Source organism: Mytilus trossulus, chromosome 10, assembly GCF_036588685.1.
Source record: "Mytilus trossulus isolate FHL-02 chromosome 10, PNRI_Mtr1.1.1.hap1, whole genome shotgun sequence".
Classification (NCBI taxonomy): Eukaryota; Metazoa; Mollusca; class Bivalvia; order Mytilida; family Mytilidae; genus Mytilus; species Mytilus trossulus.
In genome coordinates, this window is record NC_086382.1 from 61,041,383 (window position 1) to 61,066,805 (window position 25,423).

Consider the following 25,423-nt stretch of genomic DNA (forward strand, 5'->3'; position numbering starts at 1 on the left):
CTGTTGTCTCAATAGCAGCTATTTTCATATCGATTTAAAAGGTCATCAATAATTTAATTTAATGAGGGGTTACATATTAAATGCAGAAAGTTTTTTCACTATGAATGTTTTGTTTGGTTGCTGTCTCATTGACAAATACCACTTCACCTTTTACTTATACTTATGCATGCATAGTGAAATGATGTGCAAAAATTTCACGTACAAACCTATAATGTCATAGATATACTGTAAATTCAGAAATTTTCACAATTTTTTTTTTAAATAAAAAAATGTTACTGTTTGAATTCTGATATCTGATACATATAGATGTATGCTCATTTTCCTGTCATCACAATAATTAATAATCTCCCATTTTTGGCCTTCTTAAAAAATTGCAATATTATAGATGCATGCAATAGTGTCTGAATTAACAGTAAATATATTAAGCTGATGAAATAGCAGCTAGAATATTTGGTATATTTTCTAAACTCAAAATGAGCATAATGAATGTATCAAATTCTGATAAATATATGTGTGGATGAATTAAAAAATCTGATGCATCAGAAAAAAATCATTGCACAATATCTAAAAATAGCTGTGAAAAAACAAAGCCATACATTCAACATCTATGGGTAAAAAGCCAAGCTTTATATATCAAACACTACAACACTGAGGAGGATGGATCATTTGAAACTGTCTTGTCATTGATTGTGTGCAGCAATATAATCTAGGAGGTTACGGTCCAAATTTAAAATATAAATTGTGATTAAAGTTTAAGGAGGTATTAACAAAAATAATATGGATTCCTAAATTTTTACAAAAGAAAAATACTACCATAGGGATGTGAATGAAATTTTTCTTCTGCATCAGGTCCAGTACAGCTAATGTAAGTTGTATATTCCATCTCTGTCTAAAGTGGGCGTATTACAGGAAAATGCAATTATCCAGTTTAAGCCAGGAATCTTCAGTCAGAATTTTTAACATTGTCTCAAAATTAATGAAGAATTGTTTTGTTAAATTATTTCTATAACTGACAGCCCTTCCATCAAAAACCCTTAAATCTAAATCTGCCTAACAAAACAATCATCTCTAACAGAGTTGTTGAAAGGTATGCAATACTATAATGTTGAAGAATAAGACTGGAAGAGATGGTTTTCCTGTATTTACCCAATCCCACCAATAGACATGTGAAATTCAAAATTCAAAACTCAATTTAGCTGTACTGACGAAATTATAAATGTCTACCACTAACTTACCCTTTGTTTTTGTACTAAAGTAGAATCCTCGTGGATACTAGTACTAAACAGAGACTTATTAGGAGGTGACCCTATTACAAAATCTTCATTAGTCACAACATTATCACTATGGTCGCTACTGCTGGGAGAGTCATTACTCTCATAGTCAGAAGTTATATTTGCACGTGTCCTAACAGACGTATGCTGCAAGTCTTTCATAAAATTTGATCCGTCCCCCTCCGAGTCCTGGGAATCAGCATCAGTTTTACAAAGCAAACTTGAATGCTTAGAACTTACATTGCTGTCTTGACTCACAGAGGGCGCCATACTTTTCCGTGCCAATTTTTTACTATGAATAGATCCACTAGGAGTAGGTGTGGTAGCTAATGAAAAAGAACGAGATTTTGGAATTGTTAACACTACAGTAGGTGAGCTAGGTGAAGGACTGTTACTACGACTGCCTCCAGGGCTAGCTCCTGGTGATACGTCTCTATGGTGACGAAAACTGGAACTTCTTATACGACAGGGCTCCAGTTCCAAAGTTGGCATTCCTGTTGCTGATGTAGTAGTTGTCCACGTACTGGTTGACATGCGTCTAATTAAGCTTGGTGGCAAACTTTTGCGTATTTTCTGGAAAACAAAGTAAATTCTTAAAAATCTGATAAAAGAATAGCAGGCAATCCTCACAGAATAACTATAAACTTTGATAATTATGTTTTTGTTTACCTGATTACATTAACATACCATCTCCATATCTTCAAATCTTTTAATCAAATGAAAATAATTTGAAGGAGCAGCTGGAATAGATACACTGACAAACTAATACATGAAAACAAAACTAATATAAAACACCAAGGTAAGGCTTATTATCACTTTATTGTATTTGTTGTCATCAAGTTTGCTTTTTTGTTTAAGTAAATAAAATTTAGCATATGTAATAAGTTAGGTTCAATGTCTTAATCCTGAATGTCAGGATTTATTATTGTTAATGTTTGACCAAATTTCAATAATTAATGTAGGTGGACCAAGAGTTTAAGTTAAATTATATAAACAGTTTTCTTGTGTTGACCATATATTGACCTTTTAATGAAGTTATTGTTTCATTTATATAAATGTTTATATGTTTAAAGTCAATTATAACTTCTTTTGTTTTAAGCCGATTGTATCCTTACCTTGTTATGCCTTGACTGACATTTGATCAGACAAACCAATACTTAGATCAAAACATTAAAGAGGACATTGACCTCTAAAGGTGGTACCAAACACCACAACTCAAACAAATTTGGCTCATCTAATTTTCATCAAATTCAACAAAATGTTTATTTTGACCCTTTGACAAAAACTTTATTGAAAAAATGGTAAAGGGATACATAACAGTTTATAAAACATTAATTTTGATCATTGAGAAGCTTATTATTTCCTTAACAATAGAAGCTGATTAAAATATTCAGCTAATTTTACAGAGTTATCTCACTGTACTGTTATATCACCTTAATATAAACAGCTGCAAATAAATGAAACAGCAACCCAACCACAAAATTAACTAAAAGATGAATGTCTCAGTTTGTATCTTTGGCTTGCTGTTTCATTGACAACTACATCCATGTTTCTTTTTTATTTTTGTTTAATTAAAACCAAATTTCATTTTGCAGAACTGAGAAGTAAAAAGCTTGTGAACAGAAGGACTGATTGCAAGAAAAATGTGAAACAAACCTGACATCCTTAGAGGTCAAAAATGTTATAAAAGAGGGACGAAAGACACCAAAGGGACAGTCAAACTCGTAAATCTAAAACAAACTGACAACGCCATGGCTAAAAATGAAAAAGACAAACAGAAAAACACATGACACAACATAGAAAACTAAAGAATAAACAACACGAACCCCACCAAAAACTAGGGGTGATCTCAGGTGCTCCGGAAGGGTAAGCAGATCCTGCTCCACATGCATCCGGTAAATAGTCTAATTCGGTAGGTCAAATTCATGAAAGGGAAGGGGATTGTAGTTACGACGTAAGGAACATATCCGATATCATTTGTGAAACGGTTATTCCATAACGATCAACCAACTCGTGATGGCGTCCGTAAAATTTACGAAGGGATGATTTCAACTTCACCATTTGGAACTCTTGGTTTAATAGCTTCCTTATGAGCAGTAACCCTCTATCAAGAAAATCATGATAGGAAATGCAAGCAAGGGAATATCGTATCAATTGGGAGATATATACGCCGTATGCAGGGGCTGCTGGAATGTTGATACTTAGAAATGGAAAGTTCACAATTGGAAAGCTGAAATCATCTCTTTTGTCGTAAAGTGTTGTCTTCAACCGACCCTCATTGTCAATTTCTAGATGTAAGTCAAGATATGAAGCCGACTTAACTGTATCTGTAGTATCCTTTATCTCCAATTCGATGGGATAGATGCGATCCACATAGTCACCAAATTTTGAATTGTTTAGTGAAAGAACGTCATCTATATAGCGGAAAGTAGAGTTAAAGGATATTGCTAACTTCTTATCTTTCTTTCTAAGAAGTTCCTGCATGAAGTCAGCCTCATAATAATAAAGAAACAAGTCAGCAAGTAGAGGGGCACAGTTTGTTCCCATTGGGATGCCGACAGTCTGTTGAAAAACACGTCCTCCGAACGTAACAAATATGTTGTCAATCAAGAAATCAAGCATCTTGATAATATCGGTTTCAGAGAATTTTTTGTTTGAATCAGAATGGTTCTTTACAAAGTATGATTTATCCCTCCCTAAGACAAGATACTTGTACCTACGTTGGCCATTCTTTTTAATGAAGCAAAGTAATACCAACTCTTTTAATTTGTCTTTTAGTTTGGAATGTGGAATACTTGTGTAAAGAGTAGAAAAGTCAAATGTTTTAATACTGTTACAAAATGAAAGAGAGTTAGATTGTATGTACTCTAAAAGATCTTTGGAATTTTTAAGTATCCACATCTGATTCACGCCACCTCTAGAATAGGCAGTTTCACAATAACTTTGAAGCCCGTCTTTGATTGCTGATAAAATGGATGTTAATAATTTAGAAAGGGGTTTCGTGGAGCACTTGGAAGACCCAGCAATATACCGTTGTTTGTAAGGACACTTATGTAGTTTAGGTATCCAATACAGTGATGGAAGATCCAGTTCTTCATCTTTGGTTGAAATACCAAAGGAACAAAGAACAGACCTATGATTATCCAGGATTTCCTCTTTGGTAAGTGTCGTGAGGGTATATGTTGGGTTTCCAAAATTGTCTATACCTAACTCGTTTATCAAGCAATTAATGTAATGACTTTTACAGATAAAAACGATGTTATTTGGGGCTTTGTCTGCGGGGACAACAACATATTCATCATGGAGGTCAGATAGGTGTTTAGCAATATTTGGATCTTTGAAGATTGACGTAGCATGGGCATTGATGGACCCATTCAGTTTCTTAATTCTGATTTGTATTAACGACCTCACTGCCTTAATCCATTCGGATAGAGTGTCTACGTCTTCCTTCTCGCGCTTAGCCCATTGCCTGGCATAATCCTCGACTGAATCCATCAAAATTTTAAAGTTGTGTTTCCAATTGATGGATTTAGGCTCACGATATTTCGGACCTTTCGATAACACGTTTCGTAGAGAAGTGTTATTAACAATGTTAAGGTCACCGGTAATAACGTGGCCAGCAGGATTATATGTGAATTGGGAACTAGCACAAGTGCAATCAGGAGGTTTAGACTTGAAGTCGTCAATATCGAGATCCTGCAAAACGCGTTTGTAATTGAAAATTTTAGTTGCAATAGGTTTGGTATAGGTATAAGAAATTATTGGTACAGACTGGTCTTTGAAATAAGGAGGTATTTTCGATTGAACTAATTTATGATGAAGGATATTGCCTAGGTTGACGCCATCGAGACCTTTGTTGGCAAAGGAAAGATTTAGAAAAGATCTTTTCTCTTTTTCATCTTTTCCAATGCGAACTGGCTTGAAAAGTCTGTGACTAGCAATATCCGAAATTATAGCTTGTAGTTTGTATTGGTTTGAATGAGGGTTTGTTACAGTGGATTCCAAACATAAATTGAACAGAGAATGAAGTTTTGAAAGGGGTAATGAATAAAGTTTCGTGCGAATGTGATGAATACCTAACTGTTTTTGTATGCATGGCAGCAAGTCATTAATAGAGACATCATGCAGAGAGGGTGATGTATAATGACGATGGCCATGACTACGTCTACGTCGAGGAGTCGAGTTGAAAATATTCATCACATTCACCGAGTTACACGAAGGACTAGATAGAATACCTATACCATCAATTTTGTCATTGCAGCCATACGGTGTTGCAGTTCCCAATTGTCTAATCCAGTAGTCTTCTTTTTGTCTACGGAGAGTCGTTGAAAGATTAGGATTGTTCCAGCTATGGTATATTTTTTCAATAATTCGAACTGTTATAAGTCTGCTCTTAGTTACAGCCTGAGTCATTTGCATTGCTTCCTACCTTAAGCTTTAATTCGAATCCTCTGTAGTGTACCCATAATGTGATTACATTATACTCTACCACTATTATACCTACCTTTGGTAGTGTAGAGGGCCTCTCTCCAGTATAAGGACTCTCTTCTGTATCAGACCCATAGTGTGCTGATTCTGTCAGAGACACCAATGGGCTGACCCGAGGTTTATGGAACGATGAATGATTTTCTGGAGGTTTCAGTAAATTACTGATTGTTCTTAGCCTGCCGACAACGTGTGATGGTAAAGTTGTGTCGGCCAACATGTCTGTAATCAACCCATGAGCTTCTCCAAGTAATGCTGATTCAAAACTTGCTGAAGAGCTCTGAAAATAGAGAAGACAAAATTTACTTAGAGTTGTTTTATAACTAGCATGGGTGGTTTGGGATGACTGTCTGGATTTTATAATGCTTTGAATTATAAAACTTTGTTTGGTCAAACCATGGTAGGATTTAACACCATGGTGAACTCATGAACTACAAACATGGTTGATAATTGTCAAACAGATGAAATATCATGTGGTTGACCATGGCATGGTTTTCTTAATTTATGAATATGATTGACTAAGGTTGACAATGGTCTAACTATGGTTGGAAAGTGCAAATCAACAGGAGTAGCGAAACCCTATCATATCTAAAATCGTGGTATTCAATAAGGTCTCATGACTATCTTGGATAAATAGAAGAACAAATAAAAAAATCACATGTATATGCATTCTAGTCTCTTTCAGGTTGTTGTGAGAAAATCATTCAATAAAGGTTTGTTTTGATTTTTGTTCTAACATTACCTCGTATTTAGTGATCAATTACAAATACAATTATATCTTATTACCTTTTTTTCTAATTAGGTTTCAAGGTACCATAACTGACGATATCTAAAAGCAATGATATTGTACTTTGTATGATATTGACTTATAACTTAAAATACGATTTATTTGATTATTTTTTATGCCCAGCTATATCTCTTTTTGTACAAAAAATATTATTTGTACATTACATCTGATGTGGTTTTCACAAAATTTGCATAATGTGTATTTAAAAACAAATTTCCATTGTTCTAAAATCATTTCCTATTTCATTACAATTCAAATGAAATTTCCTTTAAAAGATCACACTAAAAATACAAGTGATCATTACACCACAGTCAGTTGAATGACTGCTGAAATTGCATCATTCTGATTAAAACAGGCCAAGCCAAATAAGTTGCTCTAGTTTCCAACCTACTTTCATGACTTTGCAACATACTGAGTTTAATATACCAAAATGACAATTATTGCTGTGTCAAAATTTACCCCACATCAGGGTTTGGTTCAAACTGGCAATTTTAGACAGAATTTTGGGTCTAACCCCTGACAACTTTAACCCATGGATCAAGGTTGCACATGTTAATCATTACTACACAATGTGGTGTAGGAACTAAATGAATGGCTTTTTTTTTTTTAAACCTATCCGACTGACCATGCTGACCATTCTTGCTAGAAAGCTTGTATCAACATTAACTGGTACACTACTTTTCTATTGGAAAATGAAGAATTTCCAAGCAAAAAGGCACAACTGTTTTATAGACTTGGAAGCAATTGGCAATCAAATAATTCACACCAAAATAAATAGAAGACTATCAATCTTTCTTAGCAGTAGTTGTTTGCAGCATGGGTTTGTGCTGAATTAATCTGTGTTTGATTATCAAGACGCACAGGTGCAGCAAAGTTAAATCACAAATCTAAACCTTTTCTATGTAAGGTTCTCTTGTTTATTTCACATAATTTACATTTCAAACATTTCAAACAATTCAAATTAAAAAAAAAGAAAAAAGTAAATACAAATACATGTATAATAATTCACATAACAGACACAGATTATGGATCTGATCAATATATGCTAACTTTTTAAAATAATAACCAAAAAGTTACACCTACTCAAAAAAGATGTGGGGCATTCCTCGACGAGACAGCAACCTACAGGTACAAAATCTCAAAAGACATCTAGGTTTATACAAGTTTTAAATAACAAGGAAAGGCACATCATCAACACAGAACTTCTAAACAAAAGATACACACAAGGTTCCTAGCTGACAATAAGGAAAGAACCTAGAACCATATGGTTGTAAGTATTCAGTCCTTTATATGTCGATATGTTACCCTGTAAACATATGGTTGTTACTCAGCAAAAAAAAACAACTGAATTGAGACTTTTAAAATTCAACTACGTCATTCAAATTTTTCAGCTTGTCAACATTAGTGTCATCTACAAGAAGTAAGTAATTTAATATGTTAAATTATAACCTCCCACATCAGCCATTGATATTTTATCAAAATACAAATCACTTTCTTAGTTGAATTTATGTACAGGGAGTAAAAAGACAAATTTGTATGAAAATAATCAAATTTCGTCAATATTCAATATCTATGATGGGTCCTTCTGTACCCGTTATCATCATTTCTACAATGATCAATAATATTTTAGCATAAATTTCCATAATTCATCAATTAAAAAAAAAGTATTTCATAACCATTATGAAATTTCAAGCCAGTATTAATATACAAATTTTTTGCCAAGATTTCATATTACAAAGAGCCAAGATTCTATATAATACAATGAAAGTATTGAATATAGCAAGAAATTTTGGAACGTTAATTAACATAAATACCCACATAGTCCATCTCTGTAACATCCTGACGTTGTAATTTTCCTCGATGCTTTTTAAGCATTTTCTTGAATAAATCTTTTGACATTGTCTTTGATTGTACTACTCATAAAAACAACTATATTCATAAAAAAATACGACAATCAAAGCCAGAAAACATAAAAATCTTCCACTACTAACTTAAAAGAATATAAATGGCTATGTTTTGGAATTGATGGGAAGATTATGCCGTAAGCTATTTATTTGAGATCTGTCATTCTAGATCTACATATAAAACTACCATTCGTGGGCACAGTAAAGTATGTGAATGGAGAACTAATAAAGGAAATGTTGTTTCCCAAAGACTTAACCACAACAGTTTCTTATAGAACAAATAAATGATAGCAAATTGTGTACATGTCAACTGACATCAGAGATAGCAAAATAATCGCATGGCTTAGGAAAAACTGAAACATTTTTGTTTCCTTTTACAGAAAACAGAACTTAATGGTCCTGGTATCATTTATATACTGATAAAGGAAATATTAATTGGCCATTAAGCTTCAAGTTCAGTATTCTCAGGAAAATTATATTACATAACTTTTGCCATGTTAAACTATAACTAATAATTATTTTTTGCATTCTCCCTCTTATAACTTTTGTCATGTAAAACTATAACTAATATTTATTTTTTGCATTCTCCCTCTTATAATCGTTAAATTACTGACTTTGAATTCCTTCTAATTGTAAATGTGTCACGATTTCTTGTTAATTTATTGAATGGAGTATATATCTTGGTGAGTCTTAATGACGTAATAAACTGTTCAAATTTTAACTTTAAATTCAGTCTCAATGCAACAACTTGTTAAATCTTTCTGGTGTAAATATATAAATCAATTATAACAATAGACGAAAAACAATTGGGTTAAAGTTTGTAGTGATGACGTACGTGTACATCAAGACACTAGGTAACGATTGGCCAGAGGGAAATTCTAGGCTTACCCAACTGATCAGATAGACCCCCTAATTAATTAGAACTAAATCTCACATTACGACAGACTTTACGGCCCAGTAAGCCTTTAATCTTTTCCGTAAATATTGAACTGGTTCATAGATTTATCTTAACTTTAATGAAGAAAATGGATATCTTCAAAGATAAATACAAGAATGAGTTGATGTCATAGCAGAGGTTTTTTCTGAGTCAGATTGTGACAATGTATTGACAAAGACTTCAAATAGTTTTGAATATGTATATACCAGTATTGGAAGTCTTCAATTAACTTTTTCCAATGGACTTTGACATTATAAGTCATCTTTTTAACCGGGAGTCTTAATTAATGAAAGCATACATTTCATGCTTTCTGAATTAATAATTCATATCTGAATTAATTTTTAAAAATGTTTAAATTATCATAAAGCAAATAAAATAATTAGTTATACATATCAGTGAACAATTATGAAAGCATTCATACAAAATTTACTGGAAAAGTCATGTACAAATATTATCAAGTAAAATAACAAATTTGTTATTGTTTCAAGTTAATAATAAATTTCACAAATTATGGATATGCTTGAAAGACTAAAAATATTTAACACTCTAGAGCATTACACCAATAGCTTTGTTAAATAATGAGGCTCAAATAACTCATACAGAAATTTACCAAAATCCAACAATTTCCTAAAGAATCCATAATTACAACCAAGAACATTCTTTCCTCCAAATTTCTTCAAAACAAAGGTGATATTCATCAAAGACTTTTTTACCATTAAACAAAATTAAATCATATAGATAATTATAGGTCTATAACAGGATCTTATAATTTCTGAATATGACCGAGGAAGTACCAATCCAATCGTTAAAAGGGAAATATTTCATTCGTCATAGGATATACTTATTAAATTTCAAAATAAAATTTATTTGACCTAAATAAGGGATTTATTAATTAAGATGTTATTTTTTTTAATCAAAATTAAAGACAAAACAGCTATGAATTGGAATGAAAGTTAAGTGTGTACATAAATAACTTTATATTAAAATTTGAATTACTTTTTTCAATAAAATACTTATTCCACAAGACAAATTTTATAATGTTATTTATATATTTCAGCAACTGGCTACAGGCGTAGCTGTTAAATCTAGTGGAAGATAACTCAACAATGGAAATCTTGGATACTCTAATAACTCTTGGAGGATTATCCTCTGTCAGTGAGGCTCAGAGGTCAAACCAAACTTTAATTGATATGATATTTGATGCTGGATCAATCTGTTCTAAGCAACCAGCAATTTGGAGTATAAGAGCAGAGACTGGTAAAATTAGGTCCAGAATAATGTTAACGATAATATTTCTTATAACTATATATAAAACATTATAAGTCAGAAAGATAAGCTAGTTTTGACAAAACAATGTCTTAACATTATTCATTTTATATTTAAGCTTTTAAAGTTAATTAGAAACCATTTCAGCTGAGATTAATGAATTCAGATTTTGAAGAAAAAGGTTATTTCTATATTGGTGGGTTTTTTCTGAGGATGTCTGGAAGCTTAATGATATTTTACAAGTCCCCACAAAAAATTGATTCATGCCTTGAGCAAAATAACATTCTTTAAAAATTCTCTAGGGATGTCTCCACTTACCTCACTAAAACATCTTCTAATCTTCTGTCTTTCACTATACGTTTTTATTTCAATAGTTCTTAATTTGTCTTTTTTTATATTGACAGCCATTATAGTACTTGTTTAAATTCCTAATAATCCGTACAGGTAAGATATATACTTTCTAAGAAATAGATTCACAAGAATGAAATTCTACAGTCATTTAATTTCTTCCTCATCTTACAAATGAGCTCCCTTTTGTTACAACAGGTGTCACTGCAGATAAATGATTGCAACATCAAATTGACGAGAATCTAGCCATATTTCATGATCACTTGTTGTACACTACTTAGTGGTATTGATCAGTGTTAGAAATTGACCTGTGTCTCACAAAACCCAAGAATACAAACAAAATAAAAAATCGGCAAAAAAATCAATTACTTATATTCTTCCGCTCCGTCTTGGTGAATAGACGTGCACTGATGACATTCAACAGTCAAAAGATGTCACAAGAATTCTTCAAATGATACTCAAAAGAAAATCAAAAATTGATCTTAACTCGTCACAGAGGACGTAATGTCAATATTTGTTTTCTATCGTTAATTTATCAGGAAACAAACTCAATGCCTACTTAATTCAATTAAAACTGTCTCTTTCTTCATAAAAAGTCCTTCTTTTGCATTTCAAGTAGATTTGTAAGTAGTAATAAGTTTGAATAAGCATTTTTACTTTTTATTTGAGGTCATATAAAAATTAAGTTTTTTATTAAAGTATTGTTATGAATGGCTCAAGAGCTGCAATAAAAATCTATACAAATACTATAAAATCTCTTTAAAAGGGTTTTTGTACAAATACCACTGTGTTGAATCCAAATTTGTTCACAGTGTAATTTTTTAAAACCTTTTGAGTCATAATTTTCCTTCAATATAAGAAACACAGACAAATCTTTGAGATATGTATTTTGTTATATTCATACGTTTTTAGTAATCATTAGCATATGTAAAACTTCTCATTCATGTGAGAAGAAATTACTCAATTTTTGTCAAGATATATAGTTCTAATTCTGAATTTAATTAAAACTTGAAATAAAGTGTAGTAAAGTCCACTGTTTGTAACATTAATTGTCCATCCTAAGCCTTTCTCACCCTCAGTGCTAAGTCCCTCCCTAATTCTCATATCACTGCTTTTGAGACGGGAGCAGGCATTATCAGAGACGTCACAATGTCTGAGAAGTTATCAGGGACGTCACAATGTGAGATGAGAAGTTATCATGCTTGCTTTCCTCAAGCGAGAACTGTTTTCAGGGAGGGGAAAACGATCAGTAATAGCATGATAAACAGATGATCAGGTTTTCTTCCCATATTTATCATAAAATATCAGCCATTTAACACATGAAGCTTTTTGCTCATTCGCTGCATTCACACAAAAGATTCACATTGGGGATCGCAGCTGATATGTTACGTTAACAATGTGTAGCAAACCTGATAATCTATACTGACATTGCTAAATTAACATGTATGAACTCACTCACAAAAAAAAATACAAAAAAAATGTAAAGTCGCTCGTAACAGTCACAATCCTGGAAATCCAAATTCTAATTTTGCCATGTTATGCATCTGTTGTTCCAAAAAGATTTTTTTCCATTTTCCATAAAATCTGTTGAGATTATTTGGTTAAAACAGTTACCATTGTTTCCAGAATTATTTTTCACCCAAAATATCTTTTCAAAAGATTTTTTTTTCTTATAAAACTCAAGATTAATCATTTAAAACCATCACAGCTCTAATCTTTCCAAATTTATAGAAAAATATTCAAGTTTGGAGATTAATAAGCATATTCTCATTATACACAGGCCCAGCTTTTCTGTAAAATCGAAGAAAACAACCAGAGTTTGAATATAAACATATGTGTCTTATTTAAATTACACATCAAATTCTATGTAATTTTTTGTTTTATGTATTTTTTACATTAATTTCTTCAATATCTTGGAAAAAACAAACATGAAATTTTGGAAATGAAATCTTAGTAACCTCCCTTTCTACACAGAGTTATCATACCCTATGATGAGTCGATGTGGTTAATAACTTTATAAAGTAGCTTTATTTTGTCTTTATACCTGACTGTTATTTTTCCTGAATTTAATAAAATATAATAATAGTCTGTGTTTTATTATTTACAATTATAAAATATGTTCAATGGGGAAAATTAATGGCATTAAATTCACAAACACTGCTGTGTCATTATCCAAATAATTAAAAATTAAACAATTTATACTGAATCATTTAAATTTACAAATTGTTGCATGAATTCTATTTGATTTCTTATCAATAAACAGCCTAAATCATTTGTAAATGGATGAATACAAACTACGAAATATGTAAATTAATCGAATTTCAGAAATATTCCCCTACTTAAAATTTTCTAAAAAAAAAAGTAAAATTGAATGATTATAAATGAACTTAATTCCAATTGTTATGTTAATATGATTATTCTACGTTTAGAATGACAAGCATAATTATATTTAAAGCAAACTTTCTTTTCCATTCTCAATTTTATTGAAGATGAAGGGAAAAGAAAGACAACTTTTTTTTTGTTTTTTAAAACAGATAACAAAAAACATTTTTAAATGCAGTTATTACATCACTGTTAGAAAGGACACAATATTATTTATTATTTTGATATTCAGATTTGATTTTATTTTTGGTGTTTAAACCCCACTTTTAAGCACTGCATTTAGGCTATTTCTAGCAACCAATTGTTGTTGGTGGAGGTCAAGCCAGAATGTCTGGAGAAACCACAGACCTTCAATAAGAAAACTGACAATCCTAGTCATTTAAGATTGGAGTCGAGTGCACAAGCGAGGTTCAAACTCACAACCTTAGTGTTGACTGACTGTAGTATCATCATTACAGTGGTTCCTACTTAGACCACTTGGCCATCATTGCCCCCCTCTCTTGTTAACTCTTTATATGTACTAAACATCAATGGGTTTTTCATTAGAACATGTAGAATGCTCTACTTTCTGGTGCATGTGGACATAATAAGAAAAAAATACTTCATTAAGGACAATGCTGATGAAGACAGCAGAGTAACACAAATGTCCTCAATTGTGAAATTTGCCACATGGAAGATAAAAAGAAGTAACAAACAATCAATCAATTGAAGTACAAATAATTTTTTTAATATATTTTGGAGTTTAGTATGACAACTACTATCAATGAACTAGTCCACATTTTAGTTTAGGGGCCAGCTGAAGCCCACCTCTGGTTGTTGTATTTTCTTGCTTTGATAACCACCCATTCGTTGCATTTGGCTGTCTAAATCTGCTTTATGGTCAGGTTGTTGTCTCTTTGACACATTCACCATTTCCATTCTCAATTTTAATTCAACCATCTTGCCTATCTCAGTTACTATATAATGTAATTAGATAATATCCTGCATTTATAATGCTTTATCCTGAAATAAGAAAACACTCACGAAAGACCTCCCTTAAACTATAAAAGGATATATTGTATTATTGTCTATAATAATGATAGTGTAAATTAAAAATATATCACCTTGGACTACAGCCTTCAGGAGTATACATACATGTACTTGTTTTGATGTGATACTTATTGTGACAAGGTCAAACTTAGTGTAAAAAGTTCAAACATAAAATATTTTACATAAAAAATGTTAACTTATTTCCTCTTTAAAGAAAAGACAACTCTTTTGGCTACAAAATAAATATGGAATAGCTATGCTATAAGTCCTATTATTCTGGTTTAAATTACATAGTTCTAATGTTTGTACTTGAGGTTTTTCCTTTAATGGTATGGTCCTGAATGGTCAATCATAAAAACATTGAAGAAATTGATTCAGAATGAATAAAAAAAATTAACATATCAGAATGAATCAAAACTTGTCAAAATTGATCACAAAGCTTATTTAGTATAAATCAGAACTTGTCAATGAATCAGAACTTGTAAGAATGTATCAAAGCTTATTTATTTAAGATCAGAAATTATCTGAGTGAATCAGAATTTGCAGTAATGGATCAAAGCTTATTCAGTATAAAATCAGAACTTGTCAAAATGAATCAGAACTTGTCAAAATGAATCAGAACTGGTCAAAATGAATCAGGACTAGACAAAATGAATCAGAACTTGTCAAAATGAATCAGAATTAGTCAAAATAACTCATAACTTGTCAAAATGAATCAGAACTTGTCAAAATGAATCAGAACTTGTCAAAATGAATCAGAACTAGTCAAAATAACTCAGAACTAGTCAAATTGAATCAGACATTTTCAAAATGAATCAAAACTAGTCAAAATGAATCAGGACTTTGTCAAAATGAATCAGAACTAGTTAAAATGAATCATAAATATGAGAACTTACCAGTTTAATTCTAAAATTGATGAAATAAAATCAGAAAATATCCGAATAAATTCAGAACTTATGAGTTGACTGAATCAGTCCAGAATTGATTTGAATAAATTTAGAACTTATGAGTATACATGAGAACTTACCAGTATAAATTCATACTCTTCTTCATCCCCGATGTCACACTGCACTGCCCTATCACGATGAACCATCTTAGTCCAGTGAAACAACTTTACACTAAAGTAATTAGACCACTTCCTATCAGTTTCAATGAACTTGGCACAATATGTTTAATAATAATATAACTGTAACTGATCTCTCAAAAGTTTCAATCTTCTTAAAACTTAAGTAAATATTTGTTTAGCAGGTACGTGAAAGGAATATGCAAACAGCAAACCATCTCTAAATGTTAAATTTTGGCTAATTCCAATAAACTACATGAAATTCACATTTCAGGTCACAAGTGTTTGTTTTACTTATAGCCCAATATTTGTAAACTTTTGTAAATTTGCATATTAGGTTTTAAGTGATTTTTCAATAACTGTCCAAAATCAATTGAAGAATATGACCAAAAACAATTAGCTATCAGTTGTCACTTGAAAAAAGCCAAATTGATATTAAACCGTTTACTAATGTCAATTAACAAGATAGATGACATGATTTTCTAATTAACTTTACAAATGTCCAAACAAAAACGCATACTCAAGTATAGTAGTTCTAGAGCAAAGGAACTCTTTGAGTACCTGTGATTTTTACAAGGTCAAATTAATCCTGATGTAGTTTCCATTGATTAAAACACATTATGAAGAAAGATTGGTAATTGTGCATTGCTTCATTGTTATACCTACAATTACTGGTATATGATATTAACTATTGGACCAAATGGTCCCCTAGGACTATGTCCTACTGATATACAATAATCACATCAATATTGGTCCATTGATTTTTCTCACTGTCACAATCATTTGCTATCTTGATGATGTACAACGTTTCAATTTTTCATGTGAAATTCTGCAGATATGTCTGAATTATTCATTTTATTGCATTGAAACTTTATCATTCAACATTTGGAACACCATTAAATTTGAATAGATTTCTCTAATGATCTATATGGCCTTGGTTTCAATTGTCAATATATATTTAAAGTCCATATAGGTCAAATTGATTTTCCTTTCCTTTTCTCATAGTTTTGAAAGTTCAAAAGTAAAAGATCCAAATTCAAATTATTCCAGTTTGTTATGTTAGAACTATCTTTTCTCGACCGTGTTATGTCATGTTCCCTAGTAACTGAATTAAATCCTGTCTCTCCATCAGATCTAAGGCATATATTTTCTCAATATTTCACAATTAAATTACATCTAAATTCAATTGACGTAATTTAATTTCACAAAAAAAATCCACCTCCAGAAAAATGAACTGATATTTTCCAAGCACTTACTTTAGATAAATATCGATCTCCCAGATATGAAATAGCAGTTTTTCACATGTATGAACTAAAAATTCCAAACTTTCACAACATCTGAGCCAACAACATCACTTTATAAAAAATCCCAAGTTAATACAACAGTTATTTGAAAACTGTTATTTTCATATGAAGAGCTTATATCTTGTGCTGTTTTTTATTTCTTAGACAAAACAGTTTACATTGTAGACTCCAGTTTTTATTACGAAGTATAATTACAAGTACAAATTTCCACTACTCAAGCAATTTATTCTATTATCCCAAATGTTTATACCATTTGTTATAATGAACTCTAGTTTATCCAATGGTCGATGATTCTAGCATTTTCATTACATGTTTATAAAATGAAAGATGGACAAATTCCAAATTTTTTCTACCAGAGTAACTCAGAACATATACACAATGAGAATGGGAGGAGGGCTAAAATAAGGGGTATCTTTTGTTCATGACATTAAACTCTTGACTAAATTTCAATAAAAACAATTTCTATACTTCCAATTAAAATTATAATTGGAAAAAACTTGACTGCATTAAAATATGAAATTATAATGAAACCGTTTAAATTTCGCACACAAAACTCTTTACGACTATTTAGAAAGAAAACTAAAACTTCCAAAGGGGTAAAATAGATCGATTGTATACGTCTCTTGTATAATACATACAAAAGAATCGACCATGTGGAGAAAAAAAACATTGGGTAAGGTTATAATACTATAAAAGATATTTAGAAGTCAGTTAGTATTGGTACAAAACCTTCATGGTATAATCAAGAAACACATTAAAGAATAACAACAATTCGGATAATTGGTCAATTTACGATCAAACTTATAGATATACTTGTTAATTTAGTATACATATTGATACGAGGAAGATTTCGTCATATAAAACCCATGATATAAAAACAAAGAATAAACTCAATCTTAACATCTACCAGACTTTTATCTCTTATGTGAATTTCTTTCTCAACTTGCAGGAATTATAAACCTGCACTGACCTCAGAGAGGCCATAAAACTAAAGACTGAATAGTTATCTACTTTCTGTTTGAACAATTATCACTTATCTCCCCCCCCCTCCCCCCAAATAAATCCTAGTTTCTACAATGTTTATGTATTACAAAAAAATAAAGGCACAGAAGTTTTAGGTTCTAGCTGAAAACAATAGTCTCATTATGACTGAAAGGATCCACATTTTTCTTAATGAATACAAAAAATAAACCAAAATAATTTATATGTTAAGAGTTTTCTTCAAATACGTATATAGGTACATGTAGGATTTTTATTTATTTTGTATAATTTGTTTACCTGATTATACCAACAAGACTTAGTACTGTCATTTCAAAATGGGAGAAATATTCTGGAATAAGTTAATTCCTAACAAAATAAAGGGTTATAAATATTATTTGTTCCAATACAAACAGAAATACTAGCAGAGGTTATAAGAACAAATATAAGTTGAAAGATAAAAAAAATACCAATATAACTAAAGGGGGAGTACTTTAAGGTTTTAGACAAGAGGGAAAGATAGTAAAGCAGCAACATATAAGTAGGTTTTATTCTGGTCAAGTTACTTTTTTAAAGTGTGTCCATAGATATGTCTACTTATGATCAAATACATACATTTTGACTCGAAATATACAGAAGCACTGGGAACCAGTGCACTCTCTTTAACACTTCTTTTTAGATAAGTGAAGAACACCATCTCCAAAGCAACAGACCATACTATATTCACTATGTATATTTGCATTAATGAACTTGTGTTCAACCAGAAATATGAATGCAGCATATGTTTATATGGGAATATTATTTATAATCACAGCATGACAACATGATAGTTGTTGTAAATATTCTATTGTACCACATGTCCCTATATCTGCCTTTGGTCAATGTCCCTTGAGTTCTTCACTGTTTTTATAAACATGTACTAAAAACTAGAATAAAAGAAGGTGTAGGGTAAACATCACTGAAACAGCAGCCTAAAAGTCATTTAGAGGTAAACAAGACAGGTGTCAGTAGAAGAAGCAAAGCTTGACAATAGCCACTGTTTAAGTCAAAACAAAAACTAACTGCCAGTTTTAGTTATTGTCTTCTTTTTCCATTGATGCATCAAGAACTACATGACACATTTGATAGGATGACACACTGCTAAACTTAGTAACATGTGACTGCCAGGATGACACGATGCTAGATTAGATGTTTTCAGGTAACATAATTGACATAACTTAATTGCTGCAAAATGTCAAGGACTGCAACTAAAAATGTGACAAATAGTAAGAAATGCAAATTTGATCTGCATTTAAATTAAGAAATTCTACTCTTTATCTAACGGCCAAAGTTGAATCCAATTTATGACTGATTTAGTTATAAAGAAGGACATGAACTCTTAATGCCCAAGTCACTTTATGGTGAGGAGGGTACATTAAAAGTCAACCCTGAAGTTTTAATCCTGGTTTCTCAAATACATTTTTAGCAAATTTAAGAGCCATAATACTTAAAACTTTGAACAAGAAAGATATCAAAATATTTACATTGTTTTAAAAATCCACTAAATGTATACTTTTATTGCTGTAGAAGATTTTTAGTTCCTTCTTTATTACATACTTGTCTGTGTAATTGTTTGTTTATCTGAAACCTAAGAGTAGTTAATGTTGTTTCTCAAATAAACTTTAAAGTTCTACTGTCAAAAGTTAAATTCAAACCTTTTTGTTTTGAAAATATGTTTTCTGAGAGCAAGGCTTTGTTATTAGATATCAAACTTAAGTCATGGTATTCTACATTTGTAATGGAGTTCATGCTTTAGTGTGGCATTCTACATTCCAAACCTACATCTTGAAGCAAACATTTAGCAAATACCTATCACTTTTTACATTGACCCTTGTTCCACAATCTTAAAATTGAGAACGGAAAGGGGGAATGTGTCAAAGAGACAACAACCCTACCAAAGAGCAGAAAGCAGAAAAGAGCCGAAAGGCCACCAATGGGTTTTCAATACAGAGAGAAAATACCGCATCCAGAGGGTGCAATGTGAAGGTTGTAAAAAACTATATTTATCACTGAATTAATGTTTAGGTCATGAGCATTAATATGTATGCCACTAGTTTAGGGTTGCACACCCTTCTGGGGCCCTCAAGTTCACTCCACAGGTTTTTGCCAGTATTTCACATCTAGCCTTTTGAGGTAATTCTATTTCTAAATTTAAAATTGTCCTTATAACTTTTTTTTTAAGTTTTTAACACTTTATAAAATTCTTCTTTCGAAAAATTTATGCTGATAATTTTGGATGTTTTGCTTCTTCTCATAGATATTAACCTGAAATCTCCCTTTATCTTTACATGTACCATCATGAGACATCAACTTTTAAGGACTCACTACAGTAGTCAGATTCTTATTTATAAGCATATTATGCAGTTTGGGAAGTTTTCGTTTGAAATCTAGGTCAAGAATTTTGGCCTCAACATTGACATACAAACAAACACTAAACAAGTCATAAAATAACAGATGAAGCTGCAACATGTGAAGGTGCATTACAAATATGTTCATACATATGCCATTGACGTATATTCATATATATACGCCATCGACATTAATGACCAAAAAATTTTGTTGTATTTAATTATGGTAATAGCATAAGCCTACTACAATAGCTTGCCTAAGGAAACATGGCGCCCTCGTGTGTGACCATTGACGTCAATCGTTAATTATAATATATTATTTTCTTTCAGGTGATCTTCTACTACTGACATACTTTACTTTTGTCCCATAAAACAACACTTCCTCAAATTTAAAATTCTTATCTTAAACTTATAGCTCAAAGCATTGCTTAATTTATAAATGAAACGCTATGTCATAATTGAGTAAAATTCGATTTTTGAAAGTAATCCAATTTAATATGGAAAATCATTATGACAAATTTACTTTATTTCTACGCAAAATTTCTGAAATTCAAAGTGATATATAAATCAACTTATATTATATTTATATTTTTATCTATATCTCCATTTATTTATTAGTAATGAAATTTAAATCTGACTTCAAAATTAATGAGTACTAAATCAGCAATCTGGCTTGTTTGATAATTTGATTCATCAGTATGGAAGGATTTCTGTTCAACATTAAATTTTAGACTTTCCTATTAAAGAAAAGACTTTAATATATATATGTTCTTTTAGAAAACTACTGTAAACTATTTTGGCAGGTACTTTATTTCGCGCTTGTTAGATATTACATCTTTCGAGCCCACTTTGCAGTGGTTTATTTTTTCACGATTTTTAAATCTTATTATTATTATGTCATGAATTTTAAATGATGACTACTTTTCTACACATTATTTTATACTCAAAAGTCACAATAATTAATTGGTTTGAAGTGTAAAAAATCAAGATGCTGAAAAGAGGCTTAATATCAAATAACGCATGAATAAATTCATGATACATTAACATTCTTAATAAAAAAAATAATTAGCTTTGAAGACCAATCCAACAAGTAACCATGGCTAACCATGCTTTTGACCATGGTTGATGTTTGTTGATGTAATGACCATGGTTGACCCAGGTTGAACCATAGTCAAAAGCATGGATAACCATTGTCAACCATGCATTGACCATGGTTGACCATAGTTGTTCATGCTTTATCCATGGTTAACCAGGGTCAACCCGGTCAACCTTGGTCACATTTTGCAGGGGTGCAGCAAACATTATATACATTACCATGGATTTATACAAAAAATCATATCTTTGTCAATTTTTTGTAGAAAAAAACTGCCATGCAGCTGCAATGCTTAGTAACACTACTAAGTACATATAAGCAACATATTTACTAATGTACTAATGTCCTAGGTTGATTTTTTTTCTTCAAAAAACCAGGCCTACTTTTTTAATGTAATTTCAGACTAAGTGTAATATCATCACCAAACAATGTCAATTATTTGTTCAATTTACATTTATCAGCAATCATTTAGAATATATCATCTGATTTCTTTATAATTTGAATTTCAGTCCTTACGTCATCAAGAATATTTGATTAAATATTTAACTCGGCCGGTAAGCACCTATTATTATCATCCTTTAAATTTACATACAAATCAATATGTAACAGTATAGTGTATCTTTTATTTGTTGTAAGAGACACTGTATACTAAACGGGTAAAACTTGATTAATATGAAAACGAGCCTAAAGGAGCCATTTAAAAGCTTTATACAATTAATTATTCACTGCAATGCTACACGGCATGAAGTGGATTGGCATTTAGCAAATTTATCTTGTATACATTTATGCTGGCAGAAAAAAATGTAAATGTCAAGAGTGCTCCTTTCATAGGAGACAATTACACAACATGGAACAAGACGACATCTGTACTATCCATCTTATCTGTTTACTCGGATCACTCTAACTCTATTACAACATTTAGTATAAATCAGTGAGGATCTTATGAGTTAATGGAAATTAAATGTTCAAATACGCGTTATTTGTGTTACACAGCTGTTTAATTCTAGTACCATCATTTATCATATCAATAATTCATATAACTTTAGATTATCTAATCCATTTTTCTTCTCAATTAATTCTTTAGATTTCTTACTTCTTTCAGCTTGATATAAAACCTTTCTTAAGGCCACTCATTGACATGTTCAAATAAATAAAAGAAAATGTGGGGTATACTAGTATATCCATGATACAGCAACCTAGTGACAAAAATATTTATATAAAATCCAGAGAAAACGTACCATACAATCTTTGATCAACAATAGAGTTTATATAGTATCATCTGAATGTCAAGCTTACACATACATCTTGCACTTTAAGTGATCATTCTGCCACCATCCAATCAAGGCAGAGAATACTTATTTGCAATAAATAACCAAAAGTGACCTTGACATTTAAGTAAGAGATGCCCACCTTTTCAGCAACAGTGGTTTACTTTATCAGTCTTAAAACTCAATATATTATATTCACCTAGTGGTTATGAACTATATAACAGGAGTGATCATTCTTGTAAAACAAAACCAATAGTGACCTTTGCATTCAAGTAAGATGCCAACCTTTTTAGCAATAAAGTTTTACTATCAATCTTAAAACTCAATATATTGTATTCACATAGTGGTTATGAACTATAAAACAAGATTAAACACTCTTGTAACAAAACCAATCGTGACCTTGACCTAAAAGTATGATATGCCAACCTTTTTAGCAATAATGTTTTACTGTCAATCTCAACACTCAATATATTGTTTTCACCTAGTGGTTATGAACTATAAAAACAAGAGTAAACATTCTTGTAAAACAAAACCAATAGTGACCTTGACATTCCATTAATAGATGCCAACCTTTTAGCAATGCCTTTTTACAATTAGTTGAGAAGCCAAATTTTATTTTTGATATACACCATCTTAACATGATGAGAAACCATATATCATACACAAAGTAACACATTAAACTCCAAGGAGAAGGCAAGATTTTTAGTGGCACAATATTTCTCATATTGTTTATACGTTGATGGATGTACAAACTGTTCACTGCAGGGCAACTGTATCTATGCCATGACCCCTAATTAGCCAGATTATCAAAAAGGATGACAAAAATCTTGTTTAACAATTATTGCCAACAGATGAAAAAGTTGTGTTTGAAGTGATTAAACTTTGTCTGGCAATTGAATTAACACTACAAATAAGTTCTTTAACACACCTCCATTACTGAAGAGTACACACGTGAATGATATTCATCTGTATAATTAAAAAGTATTTCTTGTGATCTAGAAGTTAGAAGATGATGCAAACGTTCTGATAACCCTCTCCCGTTACCAGCATGACAAGTAATCCCAATTAGATCTTAATGCTGTTAACCACTTGTCAGCTGGCAAAAATCTTACCTCCACAATTATTTAGGTTTCTGACAAAATTTACAGTAAATAACATCAAATGATCATTAAACTTCTGTTTTTTTAACATTAATACTTGAGATTAATTTTGAATTTGCATTTACAGGAATGCATTGAAGTTTTTTTTTTAGTCAACTCAGTTATACATTATATATAAGTAGCCATGTGGAGACCTAGAGGGAAAGCATGTTCTTACACCAGATAACTGGATTTAAAATCCTCAGTCCAGCCATTTAAATGCAAATTAATCATAAAATGAATTGGACCAAACTTAATGCATATTTTTAAGACACATGTGCAAAAACCAATGCATATAACACAATATAAAATGTAGCCCTATTAACAACATACTAGTATCTACATGTATAGTACAACATAAAATGGTATGAAAATACAGACTCATCTTAAAACTGAAAATTAAATTGTTCAAAGAAAGACAACCCTATCTGAATCACACTGAATTAATACAACTGTCAAGTGTCAAGTTCTGTCATTCTCAGATTTGACTTACAATCTATCTATACATTTCTTATTAATTTTCATCATCATAAACATGTAATGTCATTACAAAAGAATTCTAACTGATTGATGACAGGTCGCCTACTAACCAAATAAAGATGAAAATTAAAGCAGTTCTAAACATATATAAATCAGCAAGATTCTGTTATAAGCTCTTGGCTCAAAGTTAATTTATAAAGAAAGCCAATAAATTCCTTTCTATATCAATTCTATTTCATTATGTAAAGGTTAATTGCCTTATGACAGAGACATTCAAGGCCCTACATTTCCTTCAAGAAATGTAATACTGACCTTGAATCAGAAACCCTACATTTCCATTACCATTGACCTCATTATGAATCAAAATATCAAATACATCATTTAATCTCTCTTGAAAACAACTGTTGGCATACTAAGAATAATTGGGGCACTGACATTATATGGGCAACTAATCAGTTAATACAGCTTTAAGTTTTAGCTAGAAGAATGAATATATAAATTGAGAGATATATATTTTTGTTTTAACTGAAGATTAGCTTCTATTCTCCTATGTAGAGCATTTCTGGTAAGGTTTTCCAGACATATTGATCAAATAAAAAATGTGATAAAAATATAATTTACATGACAATATTACAAATTGAATATGTCCAAAATATGATTTAACATATATTTTATATAAGTATTACAAAAAAGTTATAATAATTAGTTTCAGCTAACATAACACTGACCCAGACATGAATGTCAAGAAGCTTTTACCGGTAAACCTCCAACCCACATACAGTTACAGTTAGTCTAACTCTTAATAATGTGCACAGCAAGTGGACACAAGTCCTTCACTTTGCAATATATTCTCTAAATGCAAATTTGTTCATTTATAAAACTATTATGAAATCATTTCTTAAGTGATTTCTTTGAATAGTATACCTATGTCAATATATATGTTCCTAGTGATTTTCACTATTAGATGCAGAAATACTCCAGTTATTTTACAAATTCAGTTTCAAGAATCTCTAAACTAAACAAAGACTAAGTTTTTTACCTTTAATCAACAACATGTTTATAGGTATGGTAAATATTATGACATCACAGATAACAGCTGATATCATTTCATTTATTTTAGATTTTTTTTAATTAAAAGAATTTAAACAATGTACATCTATCATTTAGAATGAGAAACAATTATTTCTCAGAGTGATTGTGAAAATTTAAAAAAAATGTATAAAAGACTTTCATTTAAAAATTATTTTTTTTGCAAAATTTATGACTTGCATGACTTGCATGAATATGAAAATACTTATTTTG

At 30.9% G+C, this 25,423-nt stretch overlaps 1 protein-coding gene across 4 annotated transcripts in view; it reads right to left on the reverse strand.

The window, feature by feature from the left end:
- Positions 1 to 25,423, reverse strand: part of LOC134688314 (cGMP-inhibited 3',5'-cyclic phosphodiesterase 3A-like) — a 98,491-nt gene that overhangs the window by 26,733 nt on the left and 46,335 nt on the right. The window contains exons 1-3 of one of the 4 annotated variants that reach the window (XM_063548899.1): positions 10,969 to 11,050; positions 5,776 to 6,036; positions 1,236 to 1,844 (exon numbers count right to left, since the gene is read on the reverse strand). In XM_063548899.1, coding sequence (XP_063404969.1) covers positions 1,236 to 1,844; positions 5,776 to 5,976 — 810 coding nt within the window. In that variant the 5' untranslated portion in view covers positions 5,977 to 6,036; positions 10,969 to 11,050. Of the gene's footprint in view, positions 1 to 1,235; positions 1,845 to 5,775; positions 6,037 to 10,968; positions 11,051 to 15,436; positions 15,819 to 25,423 lie in introns of those variants that run through there. The other 3 variants (XM_063548898.1, XM_063548897.1, XM_063548896.1) reach the window with 3 other exon arrangements.